The 16,067-nt window shown below is 36.5% G+C and overlaps 1 protein-coding gene across 9 annotated transcripts in view; it reads right to left on the bottom strand.

Moving 5' to 3' along the window:
• The window catches only part of LOC126755135 (probable phospholipid-transporting ATPase IA), a 133,812-nt gene that overhangs the window by 42,685 nt on the left and 75,060 nt on the right, over positions 1–16,067 (bottom strand). The window contains exons 1-2 of one of the 9 annotated variants that reach the window (XM_050467493.1): positions 6,444–6,890; positions 3,061–3,968 (exon numbers count right to left, since the gene is read on the bottom strand). The exons of 7 other annotated variants lie outside the window; for them this stretch is intronic. In XM_050467493.1, the coding sequence (XP_050323450.1) occupies positions 3,061–3,106 (46 nt within the window). In that variant the 5' untranslated portion in view covers positions 3,107–3,968; positions 6,444–6,890. Of the gene's footprint in view, positions 1–3,060; positions 3,969–6,443; positions 6,891–11,275; positions 12,051–16,067 lie in introns of those variants that run through there. One more of the 9 variants, XM_050467490.1, reaches the window with a different exon arrangement.

Genomic DNA, 16,067 nt, shown 5'->3' on the forward strand with positions numbered 1-16,067 from the left:
AAATTTTCGTCGAATGAAGAGGTGATCGTTGAAATTGAGGTATATTTTAAAGTAAAGAACAATCGTGCTAAAACAAAACTATTATACCCTGTAGCAACAGGTTGCAAGCGTTTAAAATGGTATCGAAAAGTTGGCGGGTCACTGTAATCAGTATAGCATCCTTAAAGGAATTAAAAAAAGCGAATTTTGCCAAAAAAATTTTTGACTATGGTAGGCCGAGGGCTTTTCAATTTAACTGTTACACTAAAAATCTTTGAATAAAATCAAATTGTCAAACGCTTGAGTACTATACACAGTATATTTCTTTTTTTCACAAGAGCGCAATCGTTGTACTGGTCGAAATCGGTATAAAATGCGGATGTTTCTCGCTCATCTTGCATCACATATAGAAGAACCTAGTCTATTTCTAAAAAGGCTGACTACATTTATTTAAAATATAGGGTAGTCGAAAAAGTCTTTGCGTATTTCTAATCAAACTTGGCTGCAAGGACATCTGTTTACAAAATACGAAAAGACTTTTTCGACTAACCAAAATAAACTAAAAAAAAACAAACAAATGCACATATATTCTGACAAAAAAGCAACCGGAAATTGTAATTAAATTCACCGGGTAAACATACATACATGCATGTATATATATTTTTTTCGAATAAAATCATTGCCATGGCAGACTTTCAGGTAGAAGCTTTGTGCCGAAATCCGGTCAGCTCTACAAATGCGAAATTTATGAACTTTTACTAGCCATATGTACATATTTATTATGAGCACACAATGCCAACTAAACAAAATTTATACACAGCAGTTGTATATTTTTCAAAGTGTTTTATTGCACGACAAGATTTATGATTGGAAATTATATGTACATATGTACATACAACCAAGGCATCTATATATGTACATATGTAACTGAATGTGTTTATTAAAATCTCAACTAAATTTATACAGACAACAAACCACAGCAGTTTTATATTTTCATGGATTTGCCAATGTAAACTCACATTTACAATGAACTCGTAATGTAATGAAGTGGAAATTTTGAGGTTATGTGATTAACACAGAATAAATTTCAGTTTCTCGCACATTTCGACAAGTTTATCTTAACTATATGCTGATTTCACAGCAACCAGCTGTACATTTAAGAAGTAGGAAGCATTTAAAGTGTGTGCCTTTGCCACTGGATTAACAATTTATTTATAAATTTATAGTCATATGGCTTGAATGAACTCTTTCGGCCATCATCAGTAACTTAAATTTATTACTAACGTAAAATATCTAACCAAAAATCATGCATTAAGCATACAAATCCAAAACCACGAAATTTCCCAACTGTCTGACATAACCTCAAGCGTTGAGTGAGTGCTCTGCCTGCGCATCCAACATTTCGCTATCTTGCTCCCCCCCACTCAGCGTGCATTTTAAGCATTCTGTGTTGCAATAACTTTACAACAACAAAACACTATGCGCTTTTGTGCGCTTATCATCGTCATAGCCCATTCATTTCGTGTTTAAGAATAGTACAAATTACAGTTAGCTGTAGTTCTAGTTATTCATCGCATGTCCTTCGTAGCGTTTGTTCGCAGGAAGTCCATTAAAGGCTTGCCTTGCAGCGTTGGCGGTTATGCTTCGTTTGTTCTCCTTACAATGATGACCTTTTAACATTTTTTTTGCAGGATTTAAAAATATCGTTTTTACTATTATACCAATTTGTTACTCTTTCTTGTTAAAATTTGTGCTATCGCAGATGGACGGAAATCACCTTCAGCGAATGGAAATGCAATTTGTGGTAACTGTGTGGGGAAAACGCAAACTCGTCATTACGAAAGGGTTAAAATAAAAGGATTTATATTTCAAATTCCGTTTTGAAGAATTAGAAGAACATAAATTATACCCCTATGAGCTTTAAATCCAGCAACTAAGGCTGGTTGATTAGTTGAAACGAGATGTCTCAGCCTGACCTGCCTGACATCAAGCAGCCACACTTATGAACTATAACTTCCAGCAAAGATACCTTTTGGAGCAAGATAGTTTTGAGAAGAATATGGAATTATCCAAACAATGCTACAAAATTTTCTAACTTTCGACAAACCAACAACTCCTTTATTGAAACGGAACGTAAGTTAAGGACACAACTCATTGAGTTTGAAGTAAAGGATATCTAAATATTTAAACACCATCTTTATATGGAAAGCAATAGCGCATAGATAGAGCATTACCGCTTTTGATCACCTGATTCTAGACCGCACAGCAATCTGTAGACGCAGGTTCAAGGTCCTTGGATCCCTATATGTAGATAGGGAACACATCAACTCAATATCACTCAGTAATTTCATGGAATTCATTCGAGTGCGGGGCCTTTGTGAATATAGGTGATAGAGGAAGGGGCATAATAGACCTCAATTAAATTCTAAGGCACTAACGATTGTTCAAAACACCGTTAAAAGTGATAACAATAGTTAGAAACTGTAGATCTTATAACTACTCATCGAAACTGATGAATATTTTCGTAGGATCCTCACAATCGCCTCTATAGTTAAGTTATGTTAGCTGGCTGATCCACCAAAAGACCGGGGGATCGCACTAAGCCTACTAAATACGATGCTTTTTGAAGCTAGATAAAAGGCCAGAGTACGCTGACATTATTTTTCGATAAAGTGGAGAGAACCTACCAAACTATTTCCGCGATTTCAATGTTTATGTCTTAAATAGTGAGAACCTCGATGGTTTAAACTTTGTTCTGACAAAGGTGGAACATACGAGAAAGAAGTTTTGAGTTGTTTCAATCTCAACCTCTTCCAAGACGCTTTTGCAATAATGAGCTCTGAAGATTGTGCACAAAATATGAAACAAAACTTAAACAAAATATAAATCAGACAAATCCGACACAAAAATCTAAAACTTCAGTCCAAATCAAACCAAAACAATCCGACACGAAACTTGATACAATAAATACAAACAACAAAGCCCAAGTTGGGCTACCGCTAAGGACTCCATTCAAAATTACAACAAAAAATATACATTGTATGTGACTAGAGTGTGTTAAAAAGATTAGAATTCGCTTACTGCTTAAACGCATACGCAGCGCACGATACACATTGCGAAAGGACATTGTGTCGCGTCGACGACGTCGCGCCTCCGCCTGTCGCTCACGTTCGCGTATACGATTCTGACGGCGTGTTGCCTCCTCCTCGGCAACGCTGGCGCTACTTTTCCGCCGGCCCGTACCGTAGCACGACGCCGATGTCGAGGGACCAGCAGTCGCAGCACCTTCAGCCCCACCGTAGTTGCACTCACCGACCGACGCAAAGGCGATACTCTCCGCGGAGGAACTTTTACGTTTAACGAAACCCAGGCTGAATGATTTAACGCGCACTTGTGGGTGATAGACGGCGGTGTTGTTGTGTGAAAGAGTGCTGGTGTTATTAATATGCTGGCGAGTTGTGTGCTCGTTTGTGTTGTATTATGTATTCGCGCGCACTATATATACACTGTATACAAATAGTATGCGTAAGAGCTTGTTTTGTAGTAAATACTAATTATTTTGTTTATTGTTTTGCTTTACAAACAGCCAAAAGTCCTTGCTCTCACTTCCTTATCTCTTTATTACTGCTGTCACAGTTTTCTCTGCTTCGATTTGTGCTCTGAGTTTATTCGTTTACTTTTCTTCCTGGTTTTCCGCACAATTGTTGCTTCACTGTGTTTTGTTTTTATGCGCGTTCGTCTCTTCACTTGCTTGCTCCTTCCATTTCCGAGTTTTTACTCTCTTTACTTTCTGTTATACGTTCGCTTTCTGCTCTTTTGCGCTCTAAAGCCTTGTTGGTATTGTAGCGCATGACCTTTGACTTTTCATTCAGGACGGATGGTTAATAATACTCTTTTCGTGATTTTTGGTGGTAACTTTTTAGTTTTCTTTACTTTACATATTTTGGGTTTATATAGTATATTGACGTTTTTATTATATTTACTCACTGCTTTTAAAAAATAATCATTAGGTCGGTATAATAATCATTACAAGTAATAATTATTTAATCACTCTTTCTTGAAAATAATCTTTAACCCCTATTAAAAGTAATCATTATATGTAATGATTATGTGTAATCATTATTAGTAATCATTACAAAGTTGTTTTTGATACTCGATGCACATATTGCTACTAAGGAGCCTACTATTCTCCCGTAAAATGTCTATACATTTTTTTATATAATTAGTCACTCCTTTTCGAAAATAATCATTAGATCCTTATAATGATCATTACAAGTAATCATTACTTAATCACTCCTTTTTGAAAATAATCTTTAACCCCTATTAAAAGTAATCATTATATGTAATGATTATGTGTAATTATATTAGTAATCATTACATCGCTATTATTGGATACTCGACGCACATATTGGTACTAAGAACCCCATTACTCTCCCGTAAAATTTCTATGCATTTTTATTATACATACATACTTTTTCACTCCTTAATCTTTATTTATTCACACCTTTTCAAAAGTAATCATTAGATCCTTATAATAATCATTACAAGTAATCAATACTTATTCACTCCTTTTCGAAAATAATCATTAGATTCCTCTGATAGGTAATCATTATAAGTATTCACTACAAGTAATCATTACAGATAATCATTATAAGTAACCAATATATGTGTACTCATTACATCGCTATTACATATAAGATTCTCGACGTACATATTGATGCTAATAAACTTAGAATTTACCATTAATATTGTCTATATGAATGTAGATCTTGGGGTTGCTCTCTTCTTGAAACCAAAAAATTTATAAATTATTTTTATATTCGTTTAAAGAACTTTATCACGAAAACATTTTTCAAATCACTTTTATTCTTGATTAAAATGACGGTTATTTTTATATCAGAGCTTCTCATTGAAATCAGTTCAGCTCCCAACGAGGAGAAGAGAGTGGTTTCAAAACCAGTTTTTAATATTTTCAAAGTATTTTAAAAAACCAGTATTTTTTTAATTAAAAAATATAAAATCGGTATTTAGAAAATGGCTTATGACTACATTTTCGTATTTGACGCAGTACCTTCCGAGGGAAACCGGGGAATAGGAAGACATTCACTCCGTTGGAAAGACCAAGTTGAGAAGGACCTGGCTACGCTTGGAATCTCCAATTGGTGCCAAACAGTGAAAATTAAGAAGTAAGCGGTTAAACACTAATAAAAAAGAAGAAGATGACATAAGAAGGTTCTGGGAAAAGGTAGAATTCGGTATTTCTAGCAACTATGTATATTAACATTACTGTGATACATTGAACTGATACTTTTAGTTACGATTTTTACATACTAACTGCGCAAAATATCCAAGGAACGTGCCATTTTTTTCACCAAATTAGTGGGAAATAGTGAATTATGACATTTTAGAAAAAATGATTGAATTAATAACTAGACGCTCTAATACCACATATTTAGTTTCAGGTATGTAAAAAACTGGTGGGAAAGGGGTTACAGTGTATTATATATCCAAATTTTGTATTTATCAAATTCAAAAAAATTTATAACTAGGCTCTCTAATATTTCTTGGTTATAGTTTCAGGTATATTAAAGTGTAGCATAGTAAGGGGTATCATAAGTATTTTAAAAAAAATGCTTTTCAAACACATTCAATCTCTAATATTTTTAGTTTCAGGTTTATTAAGTGGGTAGCATTGGTTAGGAGTTCTAGTTTCGGGTATATAAAACGGGTAGCATTTTCGATATCAAATTTTTAATATTTTTTTTTTTAATTTTTTTTATTTAGGTTAATATTTATTTTTATAATTTTTTTTTTTTAATTTTTTATTTTTATTTTTAATTTCTTTTATTTTTTTTCTTTTCTATTTTTAAATTTTTTATTTTTATTTATTTATTTCCGTTATTATTTCTTATTATTTCCGTTTTTCACTTTATTACATTATTTATTTCAAATCCTTTCACCCTCTCAACTCAATACACATATTTGACTCACAACGCGGATTTTTTTTTGCCACTTTCCACACTTCCCACACTTTAATGTATTTTACTATTTTTAGCGCACACAACAGAGCAAACTACCTCCGCAAGGCGACTTGGAAAATAGTCTGCGCCACTGAAGAACGCTAATTAGCCACACATATCCTGTTGTGGAAGGCCACACAGACTATTTTCGTAACACTTGCGCGCCTCAGTAACGGCCGGCTGTGCACATTTTCGACTTTATTTGAATTGTGAAAAGAAATTAAAATAGAATATTACACTAAAACGCACAAAAACAATTGCCTTTCACATATATGTACATATGTACATATCGCTGCTGTATGTGATGCGTAGTAATGCTGCTTGTAAGCGGGCGCTCGCTCAGCAGGTGGCTACGCCCCGGCGCACAAAACGGCAAATAAATGTACACTAAAATTTCATTTCACACAGCTGCAATTTCAGCGAAAATTTCGACACATTTCATACTTTTTGCTTGAGATTTTTGCAAATATTTACGTCGTCTGCAGCATTGCAGCCACTTGCCAATTTGGCAGCTCAGCAGCAAGGATAATCGCTTCTAAGTCACATACTTGGCCTTGCTATTGATTTATCACCACACAGACAGACAACGCGTTTGTTAGAGGCCTGGCGTCGCAGCCTGTAAGCTGACACCTCGAAAAGCTTAACACTTTTCTACGTAGTTAATACAGCTCCTTTGGCGTTATCCTTGCCAGCTTGTGTTGCAAATGAAACACTTAATTATGTATATATTTAAGCAGTTAACTGCCGCAATGCTTTCATATCACTACAGTTTTCTTTTTTCTTTGCAAAATTTTCAGCATAATTTTCAAGTATTTCACATTATGCAGCTGCTGCTGCTGCCCGACACAGCCACCGCACAGGACACACACCGAAAAGGTACTGCAACGAAATGAAAACTGGCGAATTGTGTGGCTTAACGTAGCCAACTCTTGCTGTGGCACTCACTGTTATACACACACAACGTGTATGGCACGAAAAAAGCACAAAAGCAGCAACAAAGTCACCCTGTGTTTGTTGTTATCCTTATTATTGCGCAAAAACCGCGCGCGCTCGCTCTCGCCACCACCCAACCCAGCACATTCGAATTGCGCCACGCTCATTTGCCGTGTGTTGGCAGCGCGCGGCTATTACGTATTGACTACGGAATTTACGCGTCCAACAAGACAACATCGACAACAATGAGAAGCGCGGCAGCACCACGAGTGCTCGCATGTCCTTTGTGTAAAATTATGTATAAATATTTATAATTGTTTGTGTGTGTACAAATGCAACTCTGACTGTTTACCAACATCACGCTCTTACTCATTTAGGTAAGCATAATTTAGTGCGTGTGTATGTGTGTGTGTTTTCGTTTGCTTTTCCGTTCGCCACCTGGTGCCTGCTGCCTGCTGCGGTCCTGTTCCTATCGCTTCAGCTGCGTTTGTGTGTTTTCTCTCCACAGGGAGCCGCAAGGAAGGCGAAAAGGCATCTTCTATCATCAAACACTCGCTGTACATTGTATGTGTGTTTGTGTTGCGAGGTTTTTATGTGTCAACAGCATTTTTATTTATTTATTTATGGCCGCTCATCCATTTGTTCCTTCGTTGTAAATAAATAGTAATATTTATCCTGTGAATATGAATTATTGTGTACAAATTTACCTAACAGACTTTTATTGATGGGCGCTCAGGGAAAGTAGCATGCAACGTGTGGCAGTAATAGAACTCAAAAGGAATTACATATGTGGCGTTTAGATTTTTTTTTCGCATTTTTGAAAAAAGCGAATTCTATGCCTTCTTAAATCAGCGCATTGCTCATTGTGTTGTTCTTAAACACATTCTTCCACCGTTCGTCAATTTTTTTTTATTTTTTTAAGTTTTGCAAATTTCCTATTCAAAATGTGCTTGTACTCTTTAATATTCTCACAAGCAATATTCCGACCTTAATTTTTTCATTCGCTATTTCTCAAATGCAAATTACTTCAAGTTTTATTGAAGATTGAAGATCTCAAATAATTTTCTTGGTTATCCTTTCTGATTACTCAATATATTAGCTGAAAACCACATGTTGATTCTCTTTGATATATGTATCTACAACTTGTATACAATAACAACATGAAAGAGACATTTGGAAGTTGGTCAAGCATCTAGGTTATCCAACAAATGTAGTGGGCTATGAAACTCCTCCGAAAGGTTGATTGAGAGATATGTAAATTTTTTTCAAATTCAGAAAAGCCTTGACTCAGCTACGGACGCTGGTTTGAGAACGATCCCCATGCTCCGAGCATTTCTACAACATCTATAGCTCAGACTTAATAACAACATGTCTCTATCTATCTCTAAATCCATAAATCCCCATGCAATTAAGTCCGACATAATTGTTAAAGGTCTTTTGATACAGGATTTGTCCGGAAGGTAATAGGACTGATTTTCTTCCGCCGCGACTGTACTTCGGAGCAAGCGCGCACCGACTGGATTCGGTAGAGGGCGTTCTTAGCTAACGAACGAACGGCTGGTCAGCTGTCTCCGAGAACTTGGAGAGTCAAGACAAACATTTTCGCGCGACGTGTTTCTGTGAGTGGTGAAAACCGAAAATGCAGCGTTCGTTAGAGCAGAGATACGCAAATAAATTCTGTGTGAAACTCGGTAAATCGGCGACAGAGGTGTTCGATGTGATCAAGGGTGTTTCGGTGGTACCAGGTCTTTTTGGAGGGCCGGGAAGAGGTTGCTGATGAAGACCGTGCTGGGAGATCTGCGACTTCGACTAACACCGACAATGTGACTCGTGCGCGCAAAGTTTTGAACTCAGATCGTCGACTATGTATTCGTTCAATTGCCCAAGAAATTTGAACATGTGTGAAAGCGACCTCCAATTTTTGAATAACGGGTAATAAGTCATGGATCTTTGAGTATGATCCCGAGACAAGGAGGCAATCTTCCGAGTGGCACACATCGGTAGAGGGGATCCAAGCAGCATGCACCTCGGCTCTCAAGGCTATTCCGGAGAATGCCTTCCGTGACGCCTTCAATGCTTAGAAAACGCGCTGGCAGCGCTGCATCGACACAGAAGAAGCCTATTTTAAAAGTTTTTAAAGAATTGTAACGATTGGTTCAATACATTTTTTTAAATCCACTCAGTCCTATTACTTTTCGGACAAATCCTTTAGGTTGGCTTGTTCAGAACGAATACCCTAACCGCGTGCGGTCGCATTTGGGCCTTCAATAGGTCCATTGTGTTTCTGGGTAGTAAGCAAAAATTTGGTAGAAACCCGAACTATTTTCCACCCCAGCTACCCAATATCTCTTGAGCTGGGGTCTTGAGAGCCGTGGAAGATATCCCGTCTTAAACGGTTCAAAATGCAGTGTTCAGGTCTCTCACAATCCTCCCCACATGCTGTACCAATTACTAATTTTCTAAATGTGGGCTTTTAGGGGTAGGTGCTCCTCATTGACCCCTACAGTGTTACTAAATTCCCTCTTGCTTAAAAGTAGAAGCTTTTTCTTCTGAACACCATCACGACAACCCTTACCTATAACCAATACTGTGTTGCTTGTGTTTAAAGACCTGAGATGTACCTCCACGGCCTATTACTTCAAGCAACCCTTGAATGAGCTGCTTTAGAGAATCGTCTATCTTTTCGTTCAGACGATTAAAAATCTCAAAGAATGCAACTTCTATATGTTGAACATAGGCCTCAGAGGAATTCTTCGAGAATTATATACATATTTTCTGTTTTAAGCTAAAAATACATATATTCTCAACATATGCTCTTAAAAAACAAATACATCGCTGGAACGCTGTGTAGGCAAACGATGATGAACGATGAAGAGGACCTAAGATACAGGGCTCAGTAAATAATGAATACTTAAATCCATATACCATATAGGAAAGGTTATAAAATTAATAGAATAATAAATGCACATGCATAAAGCATGTGATTCATTAGCCCCAAGTTGAATAGAAACACGCAAGCAAAAGAGAAAAATTAAGCAAAGAAAACGAAAACAGTAAATTAGAAAATCTAAATCAATATACCATAAGCAAAAAAAGAACTGATACATAAATGAAAAAAACCTAGTAGTAATTAGGGGAACTGGATTTATACAAGTTATGCCAAGAAACTGGCTAGCTTTGGCAGATGGACGCGAAGAACGGGAGCAAAACAAAATAAAGAATTAAGAAATTTAGCAACAATCAAAAAGAATGTCTTTCTAACGGTAGTGTGCGAGCGAAATGTCAGCACTAACACGTATGAGAGTCACTAGAAATCAAAAGAAAAGAGAGAATAACAAAAAATATATAATAGAAGAGAGTAGAGCAATGCAATTAGCTCACTTAAGCAAGCGCAAGCACATTTTTGAAACAACAAGGCAGAGGAGAGAGAGAATTTCGTGCTATAAGAAATTTTATTTTGTTCGAAGAACAGAGAGTCGTTTGAGTAATGAGTGTATATGCTGTATAAGAGTATCTATCTAGCTGAGCGCGCTTTCAAAAATTTACGCTCTTTAAAATTTGTTTACTTTTGAGTTAAATCGCTTTGCTTTGTCAACAGAGAGTTGCGAAATGGAATGTAAAAAAGAAACGCTGAAATCTAATGTTTTGAAACTGTAGTATTTGCTGGTATTAACACTAGAAAACTGCTCTCTTTTTCTATTATTTTAATAATAGAAATCGATGGAGTAATGCATATCTTCAGTACAGGTTAAAGAGAAGCTTGAATATTAAATTGTTTATATTTTTTGAAAGATTGGATGCAGGCTGATTGGGTAAAGTAATCAGGCTGGTCTTTAAGAAGTGAGGAATAGAACCACATGGACAGGAACACCAGTCCTATGTGATGCCACGAACTCAAAATGTAACAAATATCCTCGCAATATCGACAAAAAGCTTCGAGGTCGTCACTAATTGGTTATAGACGGAGGTTGGACGTTTTTCAATACCTCAGCTCTTCACTACTTTTAGATGAGATCGAACCAAAATCAACAGTCTAAAATAGTATAGGCTCAAAAAAAGAATGAATAGTATCGCTAAGGAGGACAGTCCTTTGTGATGCCACGAACTACTCAAAATTTAACAAAAATAACCTCAAAACATCGACAAAGAGCTTCGAGGTTGTCACCAATTGGTTATTGGCAGAGGTTGGATTTTTTCAATAACTCAGCTCTTCAATACATTTAGATGAGTCTGTACCAAGATCAACTGCCAAATCTGGCATATCCTCGAAGCTTTTAAATGTAAAGTTTTCACTATCAACGAATATTGTTTAAATCAATATAAAAATTAACGCTAAGACTTACAGACGAATGTCGCATTTCGTTCAGTTTGACAGTTCTTGCTGTGTTTGCAGGCGGAGCACAGAAATGCCGGTCGCTTTTTCGTCGGCGCGAAATCCGTCGTATCCATCGGCTCCACCGGCGCACCAACCGGCAGCTCCATTTTCGTCTCCGCCAAAGTTTCTTGCACGCGCAACACCTCGTCGAGCCGTGAACACGCTTTGCGGCAACGCTGACAAATCACCTGCGATTCGGGTGTAGCGGCGACACGTCGTCGCTTATTCACCGCACGTTTCAGCTTACACCACTGTGTTAGACACCAGGTGTTCGACTTTTGCAGACATGTTTTAGGCAACTGTGTTGCCGTGGTGGCCATAGAATTGGCCCGATACAGGACACGACTGCCGAGCCTATAAATGCGATTCGGATTGATATCGTGCTCGTGCCGTCTATCGTGCGTTGTATGTTGCTGTGCATTACGACTAGTTGTGGCCCGATCGTCGTCCGTTGTCGAGTCTGGAGGCACGTTGATGCTGCTGGGGTTTCTGCTGCTGTCGCTGTTATTTATGTTGCCGGACGTGCCATTCGCAGCACTCGCATGCTGTGTGGGGCGTTTGCCTGCGGGATCATCTCCCATTGTCTTTATTGCACAACAATAACACTTTTATTTATTTTTATTTTTTTTGTTATTATGTTTAGTGGCGTTGAGCTGCACTTTTGTGGATAACAAATAATAATTCACGGTTTCACAAAGTTCTTTGGCTTTGGTCAGTGTGTGGCATTTTTTGAAAACAGAACACTGTGTTGTATTATAATTAATAAATATTTATTCTTAATTTTTGTAATTCTTTAATAAAAATTAATCATAATTATTTTTGCGGAAGTCAACGTGTTTATTTTTTTTGTAGAACATTTGTAAAACTTTTTCTTTTTCTTTTTGTTTTTGGTTTTATTTTCGAAGTTTGTAAGTCAAATATGTATAGAGTTGCTGCCACATGTTTGAAATTATTTTTTACAGCAATAATGAGTAATGTAGGGATTAAACTTGTTAGATAAAAAAAATGACTTAAGTAACTGAAATATTTCACAATTACATTTCTCCTCTTTAAGGGGAAGCACTATTGGACTCTCGAACTCAATCAAATATCTCTTATGATAAGATAGATAGACGAGGATTGCACCGTAACCTTAGGTCTATTGTGCGGCTATAACTATATATATTCTTAATCTGGGGAATCTCCGCTATCCGATCATACCTATTTTATTCCTCGAAATCCTGGGACGCCCCCAGCCCCTCCCTTTGCGCAAAACCTCTTCAAAATGAGATACTAAACTAAACATTATACTAAAGACGACCTTAGATCGTGCCCTCTCCTAAATCACAAAAACTGCCCTAGCCGCAGCATAATAATAAAGTCCAATATATTGCTAGGTGCTAGTGAGGTAATATGATCCGTATGTGGAAATATGGACCCCAAGATCTTTAAAAACATCTCATAGTTACGCTAGATAAACAAACTGAGCTGGCGGGAACACATTGAGAGCAGAACTTCCAAATCCCTTCGAATCTGGAACACCTGCAGAAGAGCCATTGCTCCTAAGTCGGCTTTACGAACAAACATGGTCTATTAGCTCAACACAAATATCATCCGTCCCACTCTAACATACTGCGAAGTGGTGTGGTGGATAGTATTATCGAAAAAGTGCCGCACTAATCCCTGGAACAGGTGCCACAGGCCTACTTGCTGGAGATAACGGGCGCAGTGAAAACTACCTCAACAAAGGTGCTGGAAGGTATCCTCAATATCAGGCAAATACATATTCAAGTAAAGTACGATGCCGGCTCATGATTCTAGGACATTGAAGCTAGACTACGGAGATGGTTTCATAATCGACCTTGTTAGTGAACTCGAGCTAAATTGACAATGCGACAGAGAAAAGGAGATTCATGAGGAATTAAACACAACGTTTTCATACCCAAATAGAGAAGAATAGACCTATGGTTTTGTGATTACTCACAACGAGGAGACAAAGTGTGAAACACGAACAGGAGCGGCTTTTTCTGAAGTAATCCATACGCAGAAGTTAGTTAAAAGCCAAATGATTACAATTCAGTCTTTCAGGTCGAAATGGTCGGCTTCTGCTCGAATCAGCAAATCAATAAACCTTCTGGTGGACAGCCAAACGCGAATACTTAGGCTCAGTGCAGTAGGTTATGCAAGCAAGCAATAACTAGACTCTCATTAGCTAACTCGTTTAATATCAATTGGGTACCCAGTCATATATAGTAAATGTAGAAGGAAACGAAAAAGCAGACAATTTGCACACTCAGGGGCAGCTGGAAGCTGTCAGAGACATTTAGCTCCTTCAAAGGTTGTTTGAAGCAATGTATTCTAGAGGTTCTGGTACACTAGCAACACAATATATACCATAAAGTTACTGTGAGGTAGTGTTGATGGTGAATAGACCAAACGGCTTCTATTCCTGGGCACAAGGAAACTTAATAATCATCACACCTGTAAGTTTCCATCTTCAAAAACTTGGAAAAGTGAATTCCGCGGAATGCAGACTATCTTGGGAAGCTTGGACACATGCCTTTACGAATGAAAATCTTTGGCGAGTTGTCTTACAATATTCCCAATGCTTCAACCTAGGAGATATTAAACAGCTGCGGTGAAAAGAACCAGATATTTCACCAAATCTACTGAGTTGCTGGATAAGGCTTAATTTAGTTACTACTCGGCAGCACAATTGATCTAATGATCCCCGCATGTGGTCTGGCACTCTTGCGCCCCTCTTTTCAACCTACCATCAACCAGCCAACCAACTGAAATATTTCACAACAGTTTTAGCTAACCAGGAACTGTGAGCAACTCCCCACAAAGATATAACCAGAGCTGTTAAAAAGGGATTAAAATTAATAATCAATTGAATTAATATATTTTTTTAATTAATTCGATTATTAATTTTTTTCGCAATTCGTTGATTAATTAATGATTGAAAATTAATTTAATCAAAATTTAATCATGATTAAAGGGAATTAATTTAGTTTGAAAAATTTATTTACTGATTAAAAAAAATTAATCAAAAACTTAGTTAGATTAAAAATTTTGATTAATTCCCTTTAATCATGATTAAATTTTGATTGAATTTAATTTCAATCATTAATTAAAAAGGAAATAGCATTTAATCTTAATTTAATCAGTTAATCAAGTTATGAAAATACTTTAATCAAATTATTAATGATTAAGATTATTAATCGATTATTAACAGCTCTGGATATAACTAAGATGGTTTAAAAGTCCCTTAAGCACGAGTTGAAAAAAGCACTTCTGAAACCCATTCTGTTGTAGCTTTTGATATTATTAAGGCCCGTCGTCCAAATAAGGGTTTTTTAAAATCAAATGTTAAAAAATTACAAAGGTTCTAGATTTTTTTCCAATTGTTTAATTTTTCTACCCTCTTTGCCAGAAATAGTGTTTCTTAATATCTGTCTGTATTTTCATATTTTCTTAAGAAAACCAAACATTATCAAAAATGTACATATGTAGATATGTACTATGTGCCTTAGTATATAGTATATAAATATTTACATATTTACAAATGTTATTGAAATTTAATTAAAGCATAACATATGCATATATTTGCCTAAGTTTGATTAAAAGTAAATATCCACACACATGTATACAGAAATATATGGTAATTCAAACGCTTATCATATGAATTTGTACACACATAGTATATTTTTGAAGAAACTAGCACCAGTAATGGTAGTTCGTTTATAAAACAATATAATAGATTAATATACACAAATATTATTTGAACGAAAATATTAATATTCCACAAGCTACATATTCGGTATGAACCAAAACTGGTACAGAAACTTCTAATACGCTTTGTCGACACTGCAATCAGACCACAAGCACCACTTATCCTTCAAGAAGTCACTTTGCATACAAATAAGGTAAGAGACTTTACATTAGGAAATTTAAATGCAGAAACATAGCTTATATTGTCGCTCTGACATGAGAGTTGTCTCTTCCGAAAATGGTCCATATACAGTTCCGTTTTTCTTTACAAATATTTTAGCTACGATAGCTAGGTAGGTAGGTAGGTAGAGTGACTGTTTAACGACGCAGCTAAGTAGGTTTTTAGGAAGCCCATTGTGATACTACCAGCACTAAACGGGGTTCTGATGAAGTTCTTCAGTAACGTCCGAGGCAATGTTGTTATTCTTATAGCAAGAGGTATATAAATTTCCTCTTTCCTAATAATTTCCATTATAATTGTAGTGTAGCGAATGTTCTGGCTCGTTTATCAACTTCACAGGGATATCACTACGGCCTGGAACCCATTATTTTACGAGTATCGTGAAATAGTATATTCGATTCAGCAAGAGATCAAGGCATTACGCCCTTAGTGATTTCAAAACCGCCTGCCTATCTGTATATGGTATACTTGTATAAATATATTCCATGTTGGGATCGCAGTATTTGTCAGAACAAGAAGACTTTTTGAATTGCTGTGATTTCCGATGGGAAGACACTGCAATTCTCTGCTGACGGAACTAAATGAAACTCGTATAGCGCAGGCCAATTTGGAGTCGAAAATTATAGTTTATAACGCACAAATTTAATGTTAACACTGCGCTAGTGTAGCCCTTGCCACCCTTACATGTTTGTTTTGTTTTGTTTTCATGAGAAAGGCATGCATTTCGCTTAATGAAGTATAATTAAAATCTGACGACAAAAAATGTGAGAAAATCTGAAAGAAATGTGAACTAAGCAAACAAAAATAATATTTAAATATTTAATGG

The sequence above is a fragment of the Bactrocera neohumeralis genome, chromosome 4, assembly GCF_024586455.1.
Source record: "Bactrocera neohumeralis isolate Rockhampton chromosome 4, APGP_CSIRO_Bneo_wtdbg2-racon-allhic-juicebox.fasta_v2, whole genome shotgun sequence".
Taxonomy (NCBI): domain Eukaryota; kingdom Metazoa; phylum Arthropoda; class Insecta; order Diptera; family Tephritidae; genus Bactrocera; species Bactrocera neohumeralis.